This window comes from Bos indicus x Bos taurus, chromosome 13 (assembly GCF_003369695.1).
Source record: "Bos indicus x Bos taurus breed Angus x Brahman F1 hybrid chromosome 13, Bos_hybrid_MaternalHap_v2.0, whole genome shotgun sequence".
Taxonomy (NCBI): Eukaryota; Metazoa; Chordata; class Mammalia; order Artiodactyla; family Bovidae; genus Bos; species Bos indicus x Bos taurus.
The window spans coordinates 29,501,142-29,518,733 of record NC_040088.1 but is presented as its reverse complement, the minus strand read 5'-3'; the positions used below and the strand labels follow the sequence as shown (position 1 = coordinate 29,518,733).

The 17,592-nt window shown below is 49.8% G+C and overlaps 1 protein-coding gene across 4 annotated transcripts in view; it reads right to left on the bottom strand.

The window, feature by feature from the left end:
* Positions 1-807: 807 nt before the first annotated feature.
* The window catches only part of DNAJC5 (DnaJ heat shock protein family (Hsp40) member C5), a 29,030-nt gene continuing 12,245 nt past the window's right edge, over positions 808-17,592 (bottom strand). For 2 of the 4 annotated variants that reach the window (XM_027559223.1, XM_027559224.1), the window contains exons 2-5: positions 6,765-6,882; positions 5,790-6,003; positions 4,818-5,145; positions 4,481-4,570 (exon numbers count right to left, since the gene is read on the bottom strand). In XM_027559223.1, coding sequence (XP_027415024.1) covers positions 4,840-5,145; positions 5,790-6,003; positions 6,765-6,871 — 627 coding nt within the window. In that variant the 5' untranslated portion in view covers positions 6,872-6,882 and the 3' untranslated portion in view covers positions 4,481-4,570; positions 4,818-4,839. Of the gene's footprint in view, positions 4,571-4,817; positions 5,146-5,789; positions 6,004-6,764; positions 6,883-17,592 lie in introns of all 4 variants that reach the window. The other 2 variants (XR_003514068.1, XM_027559225.1) reach the window with 2 other exon arrangements.

Below are 17,592 nucleotides of genomic sequence, written 5' to 3'. Positions count from 1 at the left end.
TAGCACCATGGCATGTGAAATCTCCCTGGGCCAGGGATTGAACCCATGTCCTCTACATTGGCAGGTGGATTCTTATCCACTGTGCCACCAAGGAAATCCTCTTTTTGGGAAAAAAAAAAAAAAAAATCCACTGGCCCACCAGGGAAGTCCCTATCTTTTTGTGGAAAATCTAAATTAAATTACTTCATGTTTGTTATGTCCAAATAGTGCTTCCAGGTGTTTGTTATATTATTTTTATGCTTTAATTTTTTTTTCAAATCATTTCTGCCTTGCTCTTCACTAAGACCAAAGACACAGAAGAAAGATCAGCACCCCCACCTGAGGAGCACAGCCAAGAGGGGCCAATACCCGCTGCGACGTGGAAGGTGACACCTGCAGCCAAAGACTGGTGTTTCTGGAGGCAGCTGCTCCCTACCGTCTTGTGGAGCCAGGGAGTCAGACCCAGGGGCCATGTGGCTTAGGGTGGCCTCTGCCACCTAATGCCAGGGTCCCCAGGGTCTGAGCCATCCTGATGTGAGAAGGCACACATGGTGGACATGAACACCCAGACACGGACACCACGGGGCAGAGATGGAGCCTCCTGCAAGAGCCCAAGACTGGATGCTTGTCTTGGGGGTGAGGAGACAGGTACAAAGGCAGCTGCCTGTACTGTGTCCAGGGGTGCCCGATGGGGCACAGGATGTCACCTGCCCCTCTCTCCCTACCATCAACCTCAGGAGGGCCAAGGAGGTTAGCTGCCCCCAGAGTGTAAGACTCCCCCCAAAATAGGATTATGCAGGGATCATTAAATAAGACATACACCTGGTCTGCAGTGAAAACATTTATTTTTTACAAGTAATCTTTATTATAGGTCAACATTCAGACATAGAGACCATCACCATGGGAAACTTCCGTGACCCCTCAGCCTAGCCCCAGGTGTGTGCACGGGCTCAGGACAGAGGTCGGACCCCAGCAGCAGGACAAACCAGCACATGGACGACCATGGTCCATGAACCCGCATTTAGCTTCTAACCACAACGTATACAGGTTTCAGTGTAAACTGCTTCCCCTGCCCACCCGAAACACCATCCCATTTCCAAGGAGATAAAACCGACCAGAAGTTGCTGAGCACAGGACCCACGCCCAGCCTCTTCCCTGAGGTGAGGTAGGAGAATAATGTCCAAGCTGGAGCCCATCTCCTACCTCACAGGGACCCTCTGGGTGGGTCTGGGGTCAGGAGAGAGACCCCTTGGAATGCGGCTTTGTCACTGGTTGTATCTGATGCCTAGAAAATGGGTTTTAATGTTTCAAAGGAGGGAGGGGTTGAGACACTCACCTCAGGGGTCAGGTGAGTCCCCAGGGACAGGGAGGCAGCCCTGCCCCCCACCCCCAGAGGCTGACACCTGGCCTGCCACCCACACCTATCCCAGGACACAACAGGGTCGGGGTTTCCTTCTGTGCGCAGCAGGCCAGCTTGCCCAGACCCCTGCTCCTGCCCACTGATCAAGAAACCAGAGGCAGTTTTGGAGCCAACATTTATTGTACTGTCGCTTTGCCCTGGACGGCAGCAGTCACGCTGCTGGGTGATATATACATATACACATATGTACACACACTGCCCACACCTACAGCAGAGACGACGCCAACCGTGCTTGAAAGGACAGTAAAAATGTAGCTTTTGCCAATTCCACAGGAGAAGGAGTCACAACCAAAAAAGCATAACAGGAATCCTGTGTCACATGGGTTCACAGCTCAGAATACTGGGAAAGGAATGAGATCAGTCACTTTTCACACCCTCTCACCACACCCCACAAGCAAGCTGTGTCCCTGGTGGGGCTTGCTGAGAGCCAGGGAAGGGCGGACAGGGCCCCCAGGCTCTGGGCACCCACCCACTCACTGGAGGTCTCACACCAGGTGCCAGGGAGGCTGCCCATCTGCCCTGGAACAGGTCCTCCGCCCCACCCAGAGCAGAAGCGCCATGTCCATGTTCCCTAATGGGTTCCTCGTGGTGCTGGCTGCTCAACTGATCAGAGAAGCAGGAAGGCTCACACACGAGCGGTAACGTCTGAAGCAGTTTGAAAACAGAATAACGCCCAAGGAAGACAAGAGACCACGTCACCAAGCAGAAACAGAAATCTACAGGCCACCAGCCTCTGACCGCCCCTCAGCCACTCCCATGCTCCTGCAGCACCACAGGGCACCCCAGCACTAGCCACAGCACTTCTCCTTTCCCGCCACAGCAGGGAGAGGGTCGTCTCCTCTGAACACACGAACAGGGGATGCTCCAGACACAATACGCTGCTCACCAGGGAAACACAGCCAGGGGCCTAGGTCTCCAGTCAGGGTGAGTGCCTGAAGGTTCCCAGACTTTTTCTGCTTCCAGATCAACAAACTGGACACGCAGGACACACAGGGTCTGAGTCAGGGTCAGGTGAAGGGGCATGGTCTAGACCTAGCAGGTGCTGGCTCCTTGGGGACCTGGGCCTCATGCAGTCGTTACCATCACCAGGAGAATTGTTGTCATTGTCATCATGATTTACTAGATTTTTGCAATTCTGTGGGAGACTGGGTTCAACAAACCTGCAGACCTGCCCCTTTTCCATGGCACCCTGGTCTCCAGGGGATCGTCACGATTCTAGCAGATGAGCAGTAAGATTCCGGAACTGAGACACACCTGGCAAGGGACTAACCCTGACTTGTGGGGGGGTGGGTCTTGGAGTCTTCCACCCGCAAAGCAACACACCCACCCACTGCAGAAGGGGCGGCTGCCTGCCTTGCTAGAGTCCAAGCTTTGAACTTGTTTTTTGGCCATTCTGGGGAAAAACAACTCGTTTCCTAAGCTATTTCCAGAAACAGGATGGCTGACTAGGGCCTGCTCTCAGGCTGAATTCTTGATGTCTGCCTGAGGCTGGCACCAAAGACCAGCCTCCTCCCTGGTCCTGGACAGGTCAAATAACTGATTCCTTGTTCTTTTAAGAAGTCTGATTTTAGCATGTTATTTCTAATTTAATACCAGTGCATTTATCTCACCTCTCACTGAATGTCTTCATGATCATTTTCACAGGCAAAAACCCCAAATAAAACAATACCATTAAGTGCCTCTGGACCTGGTGATTGCAGAGCACAGCACAGCGAGTAAGCTGGGGCCGTGGGTGGGCAGGTGGTGTGGGGGACAGTGGCTCTGGGAGGGTGTCCTGGTGCGTCTGACCTCCTCACGTGCAGCCCCTGCCCACAACCTCCCCCACTGGACACTGAGGAGGAGTCCAGTGGTCACTAGGTTCATTCTGCAGAAACCAGGCAGGCCTGCTTGGGCCACACAGGTCTCGAGGTGCAGGTGTGGCACAGGCCCAGCACAAGCACGTCTCCAAGTCCTCACAGTGGTGGACTACCCCAGGGCTAGACGCAGACAAGACAGACTGGCTTCCGACAGTCCACAGGTGGTGGTGCTGAGACAGGTGAGAAAGCTTCTGTGGTCTGGCTGCAGGTGAATGAGCCAAGGGGACCGAGGCCTCCTGGGGACTGACCCTCTCCCCAGAGTGTGCCTTTGGTCCAGCTGGTCCTTCCTCCATGAGCTCTACATCTCTAACTGCCCAAACCATCCACAATGGCCAAAGGGAGCAGGTGGAGGAAAGTGGATTGGAGGTGGGTTGGGGGTGGGAAGCAAGAGGGCTATGCAGCCCACTCACCACCGGCAGCCTGGATTCAGCCCCTCTGACCACCACTAATTGGGCCGCTGATACCATCTGTGGTTCTTGGAGGTCCAAGAAAGGATTACAAAGAGGCCAGGTGGGCCTGAAGGAATGTGGAGGGCAGTGCAGGGAAGGGGAGCATGGAGGCTGCAGGGACGTCCCAGCAGGGGAGGGAGCACACTCGAAGCACAGGGGCCTCAGGTCAAATACGGGAATACCTGCCATGAGGTGAAGCAGATGAGGTGAGCGTGAGTACCACAGGGCAACACCCCGGGACTGGGAGCCAGGCCCAGCTCCTTCCTGTCAAGTGAGTCCAGAGGCCCTGTCTGTGGCTGCAAGGTAGGCAGACAGGGCAGGGAGCAGACCCCACAGCTTCCATCAGGCAGCACCTGCCTCAGGCCCCCATGAAAACAGGAAACAGAGTGCCCATCCCGCCTGAGCCCACCTGGCGGTGAGGGACCACAAGGGCCATCCACCCGCCACGCCAACCTGCCTGAGAGTCCTGAGGCAGCCCCACGTCCGGTGAATGCAGTCTGGCTGCAACACACCCACAACACAGACAGACATGGACATAACCCATACATGCTATTAAAAAAGGAAACAACAGAAGATGAAGAAGACCGTAGCTAAACTGCTTTAAATACTGCATGCTACGCACTTCATGTGTCGGGGGTGGATGGGCGGGCACAGAGGCGGGTCGGCGCGGCCCTCCTGGGGCCAGGGCGGCTCCCACGCCATCTCTGTGACTACAGTTCATGATTCTAAGGTTGAGTGGCCGGGTGCTGACTGATCCTGGATTTAGTTGAACCCATCGGTGTGGTAGCTGGGGTGGGAGTCAGCCGTGAGCTGGGTGGTCTCCGTGGCAGACGCCGGCTGGATGACGATCGGCGTGTCTGCGGCCTCTGCAAGCAAGTGACACGCATGGAGTGAGGTCAGGCCAGTGAGCTTCATGGCCCCGACACTGTGTGACACACTCAGCCGCCTGGTGGCTCGACTGGGGTCAGAGGTCGTAGGACAAGCACTCGAAAGGGTGACGCTGCCTGGACCTCTGCCCCACACGGCCTTCCTCAGCGGCCTCGGCCCTCGGCCCTCCCCGCCTACTCGGCTGCCACAGTCCGTGGCGGGGACAGCCCTCCGAGCCTGCTTTACCTCCAGCGTCCACGTTCACACCTCAACCGTCCCGCTGCCACCACAAACACTCCCGCACAGTGTCAGTGCCCTCCTGTTTGATGAGACAGGGCGACACGTTCAGGGCCCGCTCCAGGCCCGCCCCTCGCGCACCACCCGGGCGGTGGGCGCACTCACCCCTCTCATCGGACTGCAGCTGCGCCTCCAGGTCCTCGGGGGACACATAGAACTCCGTCTCCTCCCCCTCAGGCGCCTTGGGCTTGCACTTGCCACAGCAGCAGTTGAAGCAGCAGCAGAGGCAGCAGCAACAGTAGCAGCAGGTGAGGAGCCCACAGAAGATGAACAGGGCCTGGGGGGAGGGGGACAGGGCTGTGTGAGGAAGCCGGGGCCTGGCCCTCACCCCCGCCGACCCCAGTTACAGAGGGGTCCTCAACCAACAGTGGATTCTTTCCCAGATCAAGAAGAATAAAGAACATTAAGACAGGAAGACAGGAAAGGCAGAAAGAAAGACCAGCTGCATAAGAAGAGTAAATTTTGAAGGGGGGCGGGGGGGAAGGGGGACTGGCAGCCGCCGGACTGGCTTCCAACAGCACAGTGCCCGGCAGTGAGCCACACTCTCGGGCCTTACATGGCATATGCTTTGAATAAAATCAGGAAATCAAGTAATGTTACCATATAAAACAATACTATCTTTTCAAGTTTCTCAAGGTAGACATTTCAAACACATCTTCTCAATTACAAAAACAAATCTCTCCACACTGTGATGACAAAAGTGTGTTTCCTGTTTCTATCACAGTGACGCATAAAAGAAAATGCTGTGGATGCCACCCTTCAGCACAGGCCCCACTCTGTGCATCCAGGTCAGCTGCAGGCAGGCCACCAGGCCAGCAAAAGCTGCTGGGACTGGACCTTTGCTGTATCCACAGGGATGAGGAGCCTGCCACATGCCCAGACCCACCCGCCAGGATGCGAGTGTGGGAGTCGCAGCCTCACCTTGGCCCACCAGCTGGAGAGCACAAAGTAGGTGTTCACGTTCTCCTCCCCGAACTGCTCGGCCACGTAGAGCCCCAGTGAGCCGTACTTGTCGTAGATGTTTCTTTTCGTGGCGTCCGTCAAGATGGCGTGGGCGTTGTTGATCTCCTTAAACTTGTCTGCAGCCTCCGGGTTATCAGGGTTCTTGTCAGGGTGGTATTTCAAGGCCAGCTTCCTGCAAACCAAAACCATCTGCTGGTTGTGCATTTTGTATTCACCCACTGGATGGAGGGCTAGCAGAGACACATTTACCCGTCACCAGCTCCCCTGCTAACTTTCCACAGAACTCAAGAACGCCAGGGTCAACAGAAATTTCTGCAATCGTCCAGAGCCATCCACAGAGGAGCAGGTGCCCTGTGAGAGCTTACCTGCAAGCAGCCTGCTCCAATCCCCCCAGGAGCTGCCAGCCCTACTGCTGCCCTCTAGTGTCCCGGACGCTCATTGAACATTTGTCAAATGGAGGCAAGGGCAGGGACTGGGCAGCAAAGGCTTTTTAAATGTGTCTGATAAGGAGATAAGGGAGACCATAAAGGACTGTGTCAGGTGGTTGCATCAATGACAGTGTCTTAGAGACACTGCATGGGGTGGGGGTGGGGCAAGCTCAGAGGGAAGGCCGCCCCAGGGTGTGGAGACTAACCCACAGTCACAGCTCAGCACACTCAGACCTGCCCCCCAGGCCTCTACTCCAGGGCAGGGAGTTCAAATGACCCACAAGGAGCTGTTTAGTTTAGTTTTTAAAATTTATTTATGTAAGGGGCTGTGTTTTTTTTTTTTTTAATTTATTTATACAAGGGACTGTTTTCTGTTGCCCAGAAAACATTAAGGTAACAATCATGAGATACAATAGAACTGCTACTGTGACCCTGCAAGTAGGCCAGGGAAACAGGGAGATATAAGACAGCCATGCAGGAGCTGCTGGGGGTGGAGGCTTCTTACCGGTAGGACTTCTTAATGTCATCCGAGGTTGCGTTCTTATCCAGCCCCAGTACATGGTACAGGGACTCCCCAGAGGTAGAGAGTGAGCGCTGTCTCTGGTCTGCCATGGCACGCTAGTCTACAAGGAGAACACAGAGAAAATATCAGAAAATACAGATTAAAACTCCCAGCACAGAGCAGACAGACTTGATTCTATTTGAGGCAAAAAATTACAGCACTCTGTGGGGGTCACAATACACACAAATACAACACATTCATCTACAGCAGAAAGGAGTGAGGAGTGGTCCCACGTTAAGATAACGGGCAGTTTCTGACTGCTACAATATTGTCACCCTACTGCTACTGCTAAGTCACTTCAGTCGTGTCCGACTCTGTGCGACCCCATAGACGGCAGCCCACCAGGCTCCCCCGTCCCTGGGATTCTCCAGGCAAGAACACTGGAGTGGGTTGCCATTTCCTTCTCCAATGCATGAAAATGAAAAGTGAAAGTGAAGGCGCTCAGTCGTGTCCGACCCTCAGCAACCCCATGGACTGCAGCCTTCCAGGCTCCTCCATCCATGGGATTTTCCAGGCAAGAGTACTGGAGTGGGGTGCCATTGCCTTCTCCGACTGTCACCCTAAGTAGGCTATAAAAATTTAAGTATGTTTACCACAATCCCTTGAGCAACCTCTAAGTAAAAACATAAGGGGGCCTAGCTAGAAAGCTGAAAGAAAAATGAGAAGGAAACTCTACAGATGAAAAGCTCCAGTGAAACGAAGACACTGTCAAATGGATAAAAATGCAAGAGACACACTTTAAAAACAGGGTCTCAAAATACATAAAAAAGTTTTGACAAATAAGGGGAGAAGCAGACAATTTCACAGTCACAAAAATCTTAACACCCCTCTCTCAGAAACTGACAGAACAGAAACACACACAAAGTTAGGGAAAATGCCAACAATCTGAAGAACACTATCAACCAACATTACCCAATTACTTGTGTGACACCCACATCCACAGAACTTACACTTTTACATGATGGGCCTTAAAACAAGCTTCCAAAAATCTAAATGGACAGAGGGCTTCCCTGGTAGCTCAGCAGTAAAGAATCTGCCTGCTCATGTAGGGGACACGGCTCAATCCCTGGTCCGGGAGGATTTCACATGCTGTGGAGCAATGAAGACCGTGCACCACAACGGCTGAGCTGCAGCTTAGAGCTTGTGCTCTGCTACGAGAGAAGCCACTGCAATAAGCCTGTGTACCACAACTAGAGCTGCCTGTGTGCAGCAACGAAGACCCACACAGCCGAAATTAAAAAAAAAATTAAATGGACTGAACTCGTATACAGTATGTCCCCAACAGGAACAGATTAGAGACCCAAAAGGAAAGTATCTAGGAAAACCTCAGTGTTTACTATGAAAACAATACACTTTGAAACAGCATGCAGTTCAAAGAAAAGAAGACAGACATCATTTCTAAATTCATTACTAATGTAACAATCTGTGTGTGATTATAAGCTACTACTTAAAAATAAGTTGGTGTATATATATATATATCATAGTTGCCAAAACTCAGAAGCAAGCAGGATGTCCTTCAGCAGGTGATGGATAAAAAACTGTGGTACATCCAGACAGTGGAGTGTTACTTAGCACTGACTGAAATGAGCTACCAAACCATGAAAAGACACAGAGCAGCCTAAATGCATTTAACTCAGTGAAGGAAGCTGATCAGAAAGAGCTACACACACACTGCAGGACTCTACCAGTCTAACACTCTGGAGAAGACAAACCTATGAAGACAGTAGAAAGACCGGTGTTTGCCAGGGGCTGGGGGCAGGGAGGATGAACAGGCAGAGCACAGAGGGTTTTTACTGCAGTGAAACTATTCTGATACCACAATGCTACATACACATCATCATTACATTTGTCAGAATCAGAAGAATGTGCAACACCAAGAGTGAGCCCTGATGTAAACTGTGGACTTGAGTTAATCTGTATCAATGTTAGACCATCACTCTAAACAATGTACCACTCAATGCCAAAAAACTGGGACTGGGGGCAGAGGCAGGAAGTACAAGGCAACTCTCTGAACAGTGTACTCAATTTTTGTGTAAACCTAAAACTGCCCCAAACAGTTCTACTATCCTCAGAGACTGAAATTACAGCAATCTATGACCACAAGGAGCACAGAAAGAGAATGCAGGCTCCGGAAATCACCATCTGAGCAGGGAAGCTGTCAACAAAGCAGAGGGCATAACTGCCTGTAACAGCTAGAGGCCAGAGAACAGAGGAGGCATGATTCAAGGAACATCGGAAGGGAACCAGCATATGCAAAGTAGAAAACGAGAAGCTCCATCTAGTGGGAATTTGAAAGGCAGAGAATACAGCCAACTGAGAAAGAAATAGTCAACCAAAAACAAAATTAGTGCTGACAGAAAACACAAGTGTGCAAACTGCAGTCCCGCAGAGCAGAGCAGCAAGGTCAAACGTCCATGTCCTGGGCGCTGAGAACTTCCCCAAACAAAACATGCTTCCAGCTCTAAGGAGAAAGGAGTTTCGTCCTAAGAGTCCATCAATGCAGGAGTTTGGGAAAAGCACAGCTTGCATATCCTGAACGAACCAACGATCTGGACAGCACTTCAGCAAAATGAGGAAGGAAATCAAGAAACAGGAAAAGGAGAACATGTGGTAAGAAGAGTGGCGGCAACTGCTTCAGAGGAGGGTCACTTCTGATCACAACCAGGACACAAGCACATGAACTCCCTCCAGACTGGGTTCCTCAGGGACCAGGCTCCCCCAGGCACAACGACAACTGTCACAGGCACAAACAGAAGCACAGAGAGGTGCAGTCAGGACCCAAGCCAAACCAAAGGGCACAAAGAACGTTGTGACGTTGGTGTGTCACCGTCAAGCCTCACTGCCATCCAGAGCCGATGGGCTCTGGAACCAGGGTAAGCCCAGTTCTAATAGCTTCCAGCTGTCGGCATGGCCAGGTCACTGCAGCACTTGGCGTTTACCTCATCTGGATTAGAAACAAGGACACACGTCCTCACTACCAGGGCAGGGCCTGCAGGGAGCTCAGAACCCTCAATGATGTTAATGACAGCATATTCTCGTCAAGTCTCCATTACTAAGAATTTACTCTACAGCAGAAGTAACTTGACTATGTCAAGTTTATTATCACTTGCTAAGTAATTTTTTTGGTCCTGAGAACTGTTCTAGAAAATACAACTTTGACAAATTACTTTTTATTCTCAGCTACTCAGTTCCTACTGAATAACCCTTTTACAGCCCACCCACAGAAAAATACCAACAACTAATACTTTCGTATCTGCTCCACAGAAGTTAACTACATCATCAACTGTGTTGTTGTTCAGTCATTAAATCATGTCCAACTCTGACCTCATGGACTGCAGCACACCAGGCTTCCCTGTCCTTCACCATCTCCCGGGGTTTGCTAAAACTCACGTTCATTGTATTGGTGATGCCACCCGACCATCTCATCTTCAGTCACCCCGTTCTTCTCCTGCCCTTGATCTTTCCCAGCATCAGGGTCATTTCCAATGAGTTGGCTGTTCACATCAGGTGGCCAAAGTATTGAAGCTTCAGTTTCAGCATCAGTCTTCCCAATGAATATTCAGGGTTGATTTTCTTTAGGATTGACTGGTTTGATCTCCCTGCTGTCCAGGGGACTCTCAAAAGTCCTCTTCAGCACCGAAATTGGAAAGCGTCAATTCTTCAGTGCTCAGCCTTCTTTATGGTCCAATTCTCATATCCATACATGACTACTAGAAAAACCATAGCTTTGACTAGACAGACTTTTGTTGGCAAAGTGATGTCTTTGCTTTTGAATATGCCATCTAGGTTTGTCACGGCTTTTCTTCCAAGCAAGCATCTTTTAATTTCATGGTTGCAGTCACCATTCACGGTGATTTGGGAGCCCAAGAAAATAAAGTCTGTCACTGTTTTCATTTTTTGCCCATTTATTTGCCATGAAGTGATGGGACCGGATGCCATGATAGTTTTTTGAGTGTTGAGTTTTAAGAGGTGCCAGCTACTTAATGTGACTGACGAGAAGGCCCTGTGAAACTTTAGCATCTAAGTCAAGACTCCCCAGCACCACTTATGCCTGAGACTTCCATGCTCCTGCACCAAGTGGCAGAATTTCCTGGTCTACGACAAAACCACCCCGAGGAAACACAACACACACGTGGATGAGTCAGGGTGAGCCAGTCTCTGTGGTTCACACCTGCCTCTTCACGCACAGACAGACCACTGACTAGTAAAACCTTAAAGTTAGATTTCTTAACTTCAGTGAACTGCCAGCACCTATATCCAAATTTTAAGGCCAATATTTGTTTAATAATAAATATACCTCTTGCTGCTGCTACTGCTAAGTCACTTCAGTCGTGTCCGACTCTGTGCGACCCCATAGACGGCAGCCCACCAGGCTCCGCCGTCCCTGGGATTCTCCAGGTAGGAACACTGGAGTGGGTTGCCATTTCCTTCTCCAATGCATGAAAGTGAACAGTGAAAGTGAAGTCGCTCAGTCGTGTCCGACCCTCAGCGACCCCATGGACGGCAGCCTACTGGGCTCCTCCGTCCATGAGATTTTCCAGGCAAGAGTACTGGAATGGGTTGTCATACACCTCTTGAAACCCAGCCAAATAAATAAGTAAATAAAAATATTATAAAAAAATAAACACATCTCTTCAAACCCAGGGATTAAAAACCAGGTTCCACGTTCTGAGTCCCTGGTACCCACAGCTTCCCCTCCCCAACCGGGAGCTGGAGCCCCTATGGCGCTGGGCACCAGAGTGTGGTGGGGCAGGACAGGACCTTCGGAGTAGACACTGGCACCACCAGGCAGGTTCTCCCCACAGAAGAGCAGGCTCATGCTCACACAGATCAAGACTGTTGGGAACCAAGAGCTTCCAAAAAAACGAGGTGGTGATAAAATCCAGCCAGTTAAGACGGGAAGCCAGGGTGACAGGTCTGCAGGCAAGTGACAAATGCACAGAAATGCAAGAACCCACCTAAGGAGCAGCAACAGGCCGACTGTGAACCTCCTGGACCGCATGGTGGGGGTGACGATACAGTGGGGCAGCCCCATGGGTGCCCCTGGGTAAAGGTGAGGGGGCAGCAATTTCATTGGTATCACCTCCATCTCGTTTGCCAAATTCAAGGAAAACTGGAACAAACACTTTTACTTAAAAGACGATGTGAATATCTTCAGAATGTGTCTGGTGATCTGGTTGTTTCTGAGAAGCACCAGGGAGTAGAGGTTAAAATATTTCTTCTTAAAAAAAAAAAAAAAAAATTTCTTCTTGGACTTTCCCGGGGCATATAGTGTATGGGAATCCACCTGCCAATGCAGGGGACACAGGTTCAAACCCTGATTCCAGGAAGATTCCACATATTGTGGAGCAACTAAACTGGTGAGCCGCAACTACTGAGCCCTCGCCCTAGAGACCAAGAGCCACAACTACTGAAGCCCGTGTGTCTAGAGCCTGTGCTCTGATAAGAATAGTCCTTGCGCACCACAACTAGAGAAAGCCCATACACAGCCATGAAGACCCAGCATAGCCAAAAATAAAAAGTAAATAAATAATTAAAAAAATAAAAGACTTCATTGTCTACCACTATTCCCATACTATTGTTTTTTTAAATCATGGTCTTCTGTAGGCTTTTCTGCACTGCATGAACTTGAGGCACCTGTCATGACTCACGTCCAGGACACACAACTTCTGCATGCCGGGCTGTTGCTTTCACTGAGCACTCAGCCTTCTTGGTCCTCAGGCCGCCCTACGGGTGTGGACCTGTCTCCATGTGCTAACAATAAGCAAGGCTCCAGCAGTCCCTACAGTGCCCTTTCTCATTAGCGCCCAAGAGCAAGCTGTCCATTTGGGGATGTGTTTTTGGCTGTGAGCCAATCAAAGGGCCGTAAATGAAGGATCCTGACAACCAGGGTCCAGTCAACTGCAAATCCTCCTAAGAACCCAAGAACATCCTTGCATGGACTCCCTCCAACCCAGTTTTGTATCATTAGAGTTGGCATCACAAACACTAAGAGTAAGGGACTAAACAACCTTGTATTTGAATAAAATCACTGACAGCACAGCAATCAGTCTGGACAGCTCAAGCCTAATTTAATTGTCTCAGCAAGCTGGGTACAGTAAAAGGCAGAACAGACTTGTACGTCAAGGCTTGCTCAGTGCTATTTGTCAAAGGATTATCATCACTCTAGAGTTGGCATGCGAGCTTTTTTGTAAAGGACAAGACAATAAATACTTGTCTTATGGGCCTGAAATCTACAGTCTCCACCACCACGTTGCAAGTTTCTGCCTCTGAGGCATGAAAACACACTGTGTCTAAGAGAATGGGTACAAGTGTGCACCCAGATACCAGATCTAAGGACAGCAACCGGCATACCCCTTGCCCCAGGGGTCAAATCATGGCTCTCTTGTGACTCATTTTAGGGAAGCTGGGTTTTGTGAATGGGCTTACATGTGTGTGCTGTGAGCAAGTGTAGGTGTAGTCACTGTGACTCTTTTTTAGTCCTCAAAGTTAACTTGGCATAAATGTAAAACGAAGACGTGGGCAAGAAACATTATGAATATGCATTTCCAATCGAGACGGTAAAACTCAAATTTTTCACAACACGAAGCAATTAGGCCAGACAGCAGCAAGAGCATTGCATCCCCACCCCTACTCCCACAAAAAAATTGCTGGAAAAGCTGTGGACTAGGTGACGGCATTTTTTACAGAAACCATCCAGAGTGCTCACTGTCATCCTGTCTGCTTACTTCCAATCATGGTTTACGCACTGTCAGCTCTGGCAACTTGCCTGGAAAGCTGCCAGCCGGCAAGCGGGAAAATTCAAACCAACAAGACAAATCCAATGCCACTGTCACCGTGCAGTCCCAGGACTCCCATGGGGCACAGCACCCCAGCTGGGACTCCCAAGCTCCAGACGCCACTTGCTCAGCATGCTCAGGGCACCAGGCATTTGGACGGGCAGAGGACGAGCATGTCAAAACAACCAGCCACAGTTCAGCACCACACACCTGCCCCCAATCACCAGCTGCAGCGTGTATCAAAGGACAGGGAAGTGAGACCCCTCCTTTGCAAGCTTCTGCCCTGAGATGAAGTACAAACTGGCCCCGAGGAAGAAGTCCCTCCCATCACCTTGGTGGGTATGGACTCTGGCACAGCAACAGTGCAGCCCTATGCCCGATCAACAAAGACCAATTCCAACGCGCTCTGCTTGGGTGCCAATGACGGGGACTCTGCTCACAGGACACACATCTGTCTCAAAGGGCAAAGGGTATTTACCCTTCTTCAGGATCACAGGGTTCAAAAGTATTCACATGCACACTGGGGGCTGGGCAGGAGACTCCACCCCAAGGCCAGGGAGCGGTGGCTGAGGCAGATGAGCTCAGATGCCTGGGAGCACTGTGAGGGGAACAGGCAACACAAGCCCACTGTAAGATCCCCTACCTGCAGAGCACAGACGAATATGGAGAAAACAAGCCAAGACCCACCAGCCACACTGCTGAAAACCAGAGTTCAAGAGCAAACGGACGTGTTACAACACCGAGGTCACAGGAACCAGAAAGCGGTGGCACCCAAAGTGAAGGTGCAGAGCTAAAACACCTGTCAGGCCAGAGTTCTGTTTCCAGCAAAAACATCACTCAGAAACAAAGGCTGAAGTGAAAACAGTTTCCAGCAGAGACTAAGAGAACCCATGACAAAACCCATAACAAAACCTAAAATACAAGACACCAGCAAGAGCTACCTGGATGGAGGGCAAACAACACCAGAGAGAAACCAGTATCTTTAGAAGGAACAAAGGCCACAGGCTTCCCATTATGGGAAGCATGTAGGTAATAGATGATTTTTTTCCTTTTTGTTAAAAAAAAAAAACACCACCACAGGATTTTTGGGAGCAGAATTCTCAGTCTTGGCTTGTGGGGTTTATGTGGCCCTTTGCACAGAGGAGCAGTGGGGTGGGGTAGAGCAGATGTCTTGTGTGAAGTGGACAACATCAGCTCTAAGAAAAGTAAACCATACACATGCTCATCAACAGGGCAACTGATCATTTCTGGTCTAATCTATACAGAACACTACTCATCAATAAAAAAGGAGGACATACTGACACAAGCAATAAAATCTCAAACACAATGTGTTACACAAACAAGCTAAATACAAAACGACTTCATTTATACAAAAATTAAGAACAGGAAAAACAATCTAGCACCTGCTGTAAGTAAGGTGACTCAACATAAATTAGACAGCAGCATAAAACCAAATGAAACATCAAAGTCTCCAATCTGCCAGAGCAGGTGCTTGTTTTCACAACTTTCATGGAAACACAGAAAAACATCCATGTGCCTGTCATTCCATTCTGTGGCTACTCTCAGCAGAGACTGTCACCAGAAAGCTAAAAATACTGTCTGGCCCTTTAAGAAAAAAACAGCTGCTATGAACATGATTTAAACAGATGTTTTAATGGAATAAATGCTGTCCAAGCATAAAAACTATTAAATGTAAATTTCTCACCATTTTCACACACGTTTCAAAAGTTAGCCTTCTAGTTAGTCCAATCTCGTCAACTCCAAGTGCCAGGGTCTGGTAAGGATTCTGGAGGATACAGCCAGTCCTCCCAGGCTGTCACCAGGATGGTGTGTGAAGCATGGCTCTGCTCCTGTTACATCCCACTCAGGTCCTCCCCACCAGCTCAGTGGCTGCAGTGTCAGAGCCCAGGCCCCGGCCTGTCCCACAAGGCCCTTCTGGACACAGGCCCAGCCTGACACCAGCCTCTTCCTGCCACTGCACCCACTGGGCCTCATGGCCTGACAACACGCTCTGCTAACCCTGAGCACCCGGAGTCCTCTAATGCCCTGCCCCCTCCTATGTGGAGCCTCTCCTTAGATTCCCAACCCTGCAGTGACACCCAGGTCCCGGAAGCCTGTCCTGGCACCCGCACGATGTGCAGCGGAGCCCACTGAGTCCTCTGGAGCTGTCTTGGGTCTTGAGCAAATGTTTGTGTTGTTCGTTTGTTCAACAAATGTTTATGAAGCACCTGTTCTCAAACCTGGGGAGGTAGCAGTGAACAAATGAACAGACAAAAAGCCCCATCCTCACAGCCACAACCAAGCTCAGGGAAGACATAAACATCTTCAAGGGAGAGGGGCGTGCACTCCTGATCCCCACGTGTGATCTCAGCAAGTGCTGACTGTTCATGAGGTGTCGTTATTGAATTCAACCTACTACTGGAGGAAAAAGCAATACTTCGAAAGAACGGATGTGAAAACATCTTCTCTTTTAGATGTTTTATGATACACAGAAAGGAAGATATGCCACATGGAAGTCATGATGCATTGTGAGAAAAAAAAAACAAAAACCACCATCCCACCCTTCAATTTAAAACCTAGAAAATTACCAGTAACTGTGAAACGTCCTGCATTCTCCCCATATACCTGAAGCAGTGTCATTACAATCTCTTGCTTAAAGAAACTTACCTCATATAATTTCTCCCTAAAAACTATTTAGTTTTAATTCTTTGAGCTTTAAAAAATGGTCGATACAGTATATGCAGCCTTCTGTGATTTGTTTTTGTTAGATGTATTCCTAGTTGTATGTTAGATGTATGTTAGTTGTATGTTAAATGTATTCCTCGTTAGATGTATTCCAGGAATTCATGCATTCCTAGTACTGAACAAATCCCATTTGGGGGCAAATCATAACTTATCAATCCATTCCTCTACTGGAGGATGCCTGGCCATTCCCAGGTCTTGCTACTACTGGGTCCTCAACCTGCTGAACAATTCCTGCTGGCAGGTCTCCCTAGGGCAGCACCAGGCACAGGGTGATGCCCTGCTGGCTCAGGTCACGACAGCAAGACTCCCCAACTGTCAGAACGGCACCAGGTATCTACAGGAGGAGACACCCTCTCTATCCATTCGGGAAATGCAACTTAAAACTACAATAAGGTACCATCACACACCTATCAGGGCTTCCTAGGTGGTGTTAGTGGTAAAATATCCACCTGTCAATGCAGGAGACATAAGAGACGCGGGCTGGATCCCTGGGTCAGGAAGATCCCCTGAAGGAGGGCACGGCAACCCACTCCAATAATCTTGCCTGGAGAATCCCAACAGAGGAATCTGGAAGGCTACAGTCCACAGGGTTGCAAAGAGTCAGACACAACTGAAGTGACTTAGTCACTTCACACACACACACTTACACACACATTTATCAAGAGAGATTAAAAATAACCCAGCAATACCAAGTGCTGGTGAGGGTGACAGAGGCTAGACTCGAACACTGCTGGCAGCACAGGAAATGGGGCAGCCACTCTGGAAGAGAGTTTGCAAGTTTCCTATAAAGGTAAAAATAGGCTTTCACATGACCCAGCAATCCCACTCCTAAGCATTTATTTAAGAGAAACAGGAACTGATGTTCACACAGAAAATGTGTACATGAATATTTATAGTAACTAAACCCAGGAACAACACATACATCCCTGTGAAAGGGTAACAAACTGGAAGATGAACACCACAGACATCCCTGGAAAGGAATGCAGCACCTGCCATACAACGAGGAGCGTTCTCGGTGACACTGTACTCTCTGCGATGCCACCAACATGATGGTCTCGAAAAGACAAGGCTACGTCTACAGAGAGAACAATGGACGCCGGGGAGGCTACAGATGAGTGTGGTCCACACCCTGAGTAGAGTGATGGTCACAAAAATTTCTATGGATCAAAACTCCCTCGTGGCTCAGTGATTAAGAGTCCACCTGCCACTGCAGGAGACACGGGTTTGATCCCTGATCTGGGAAGATC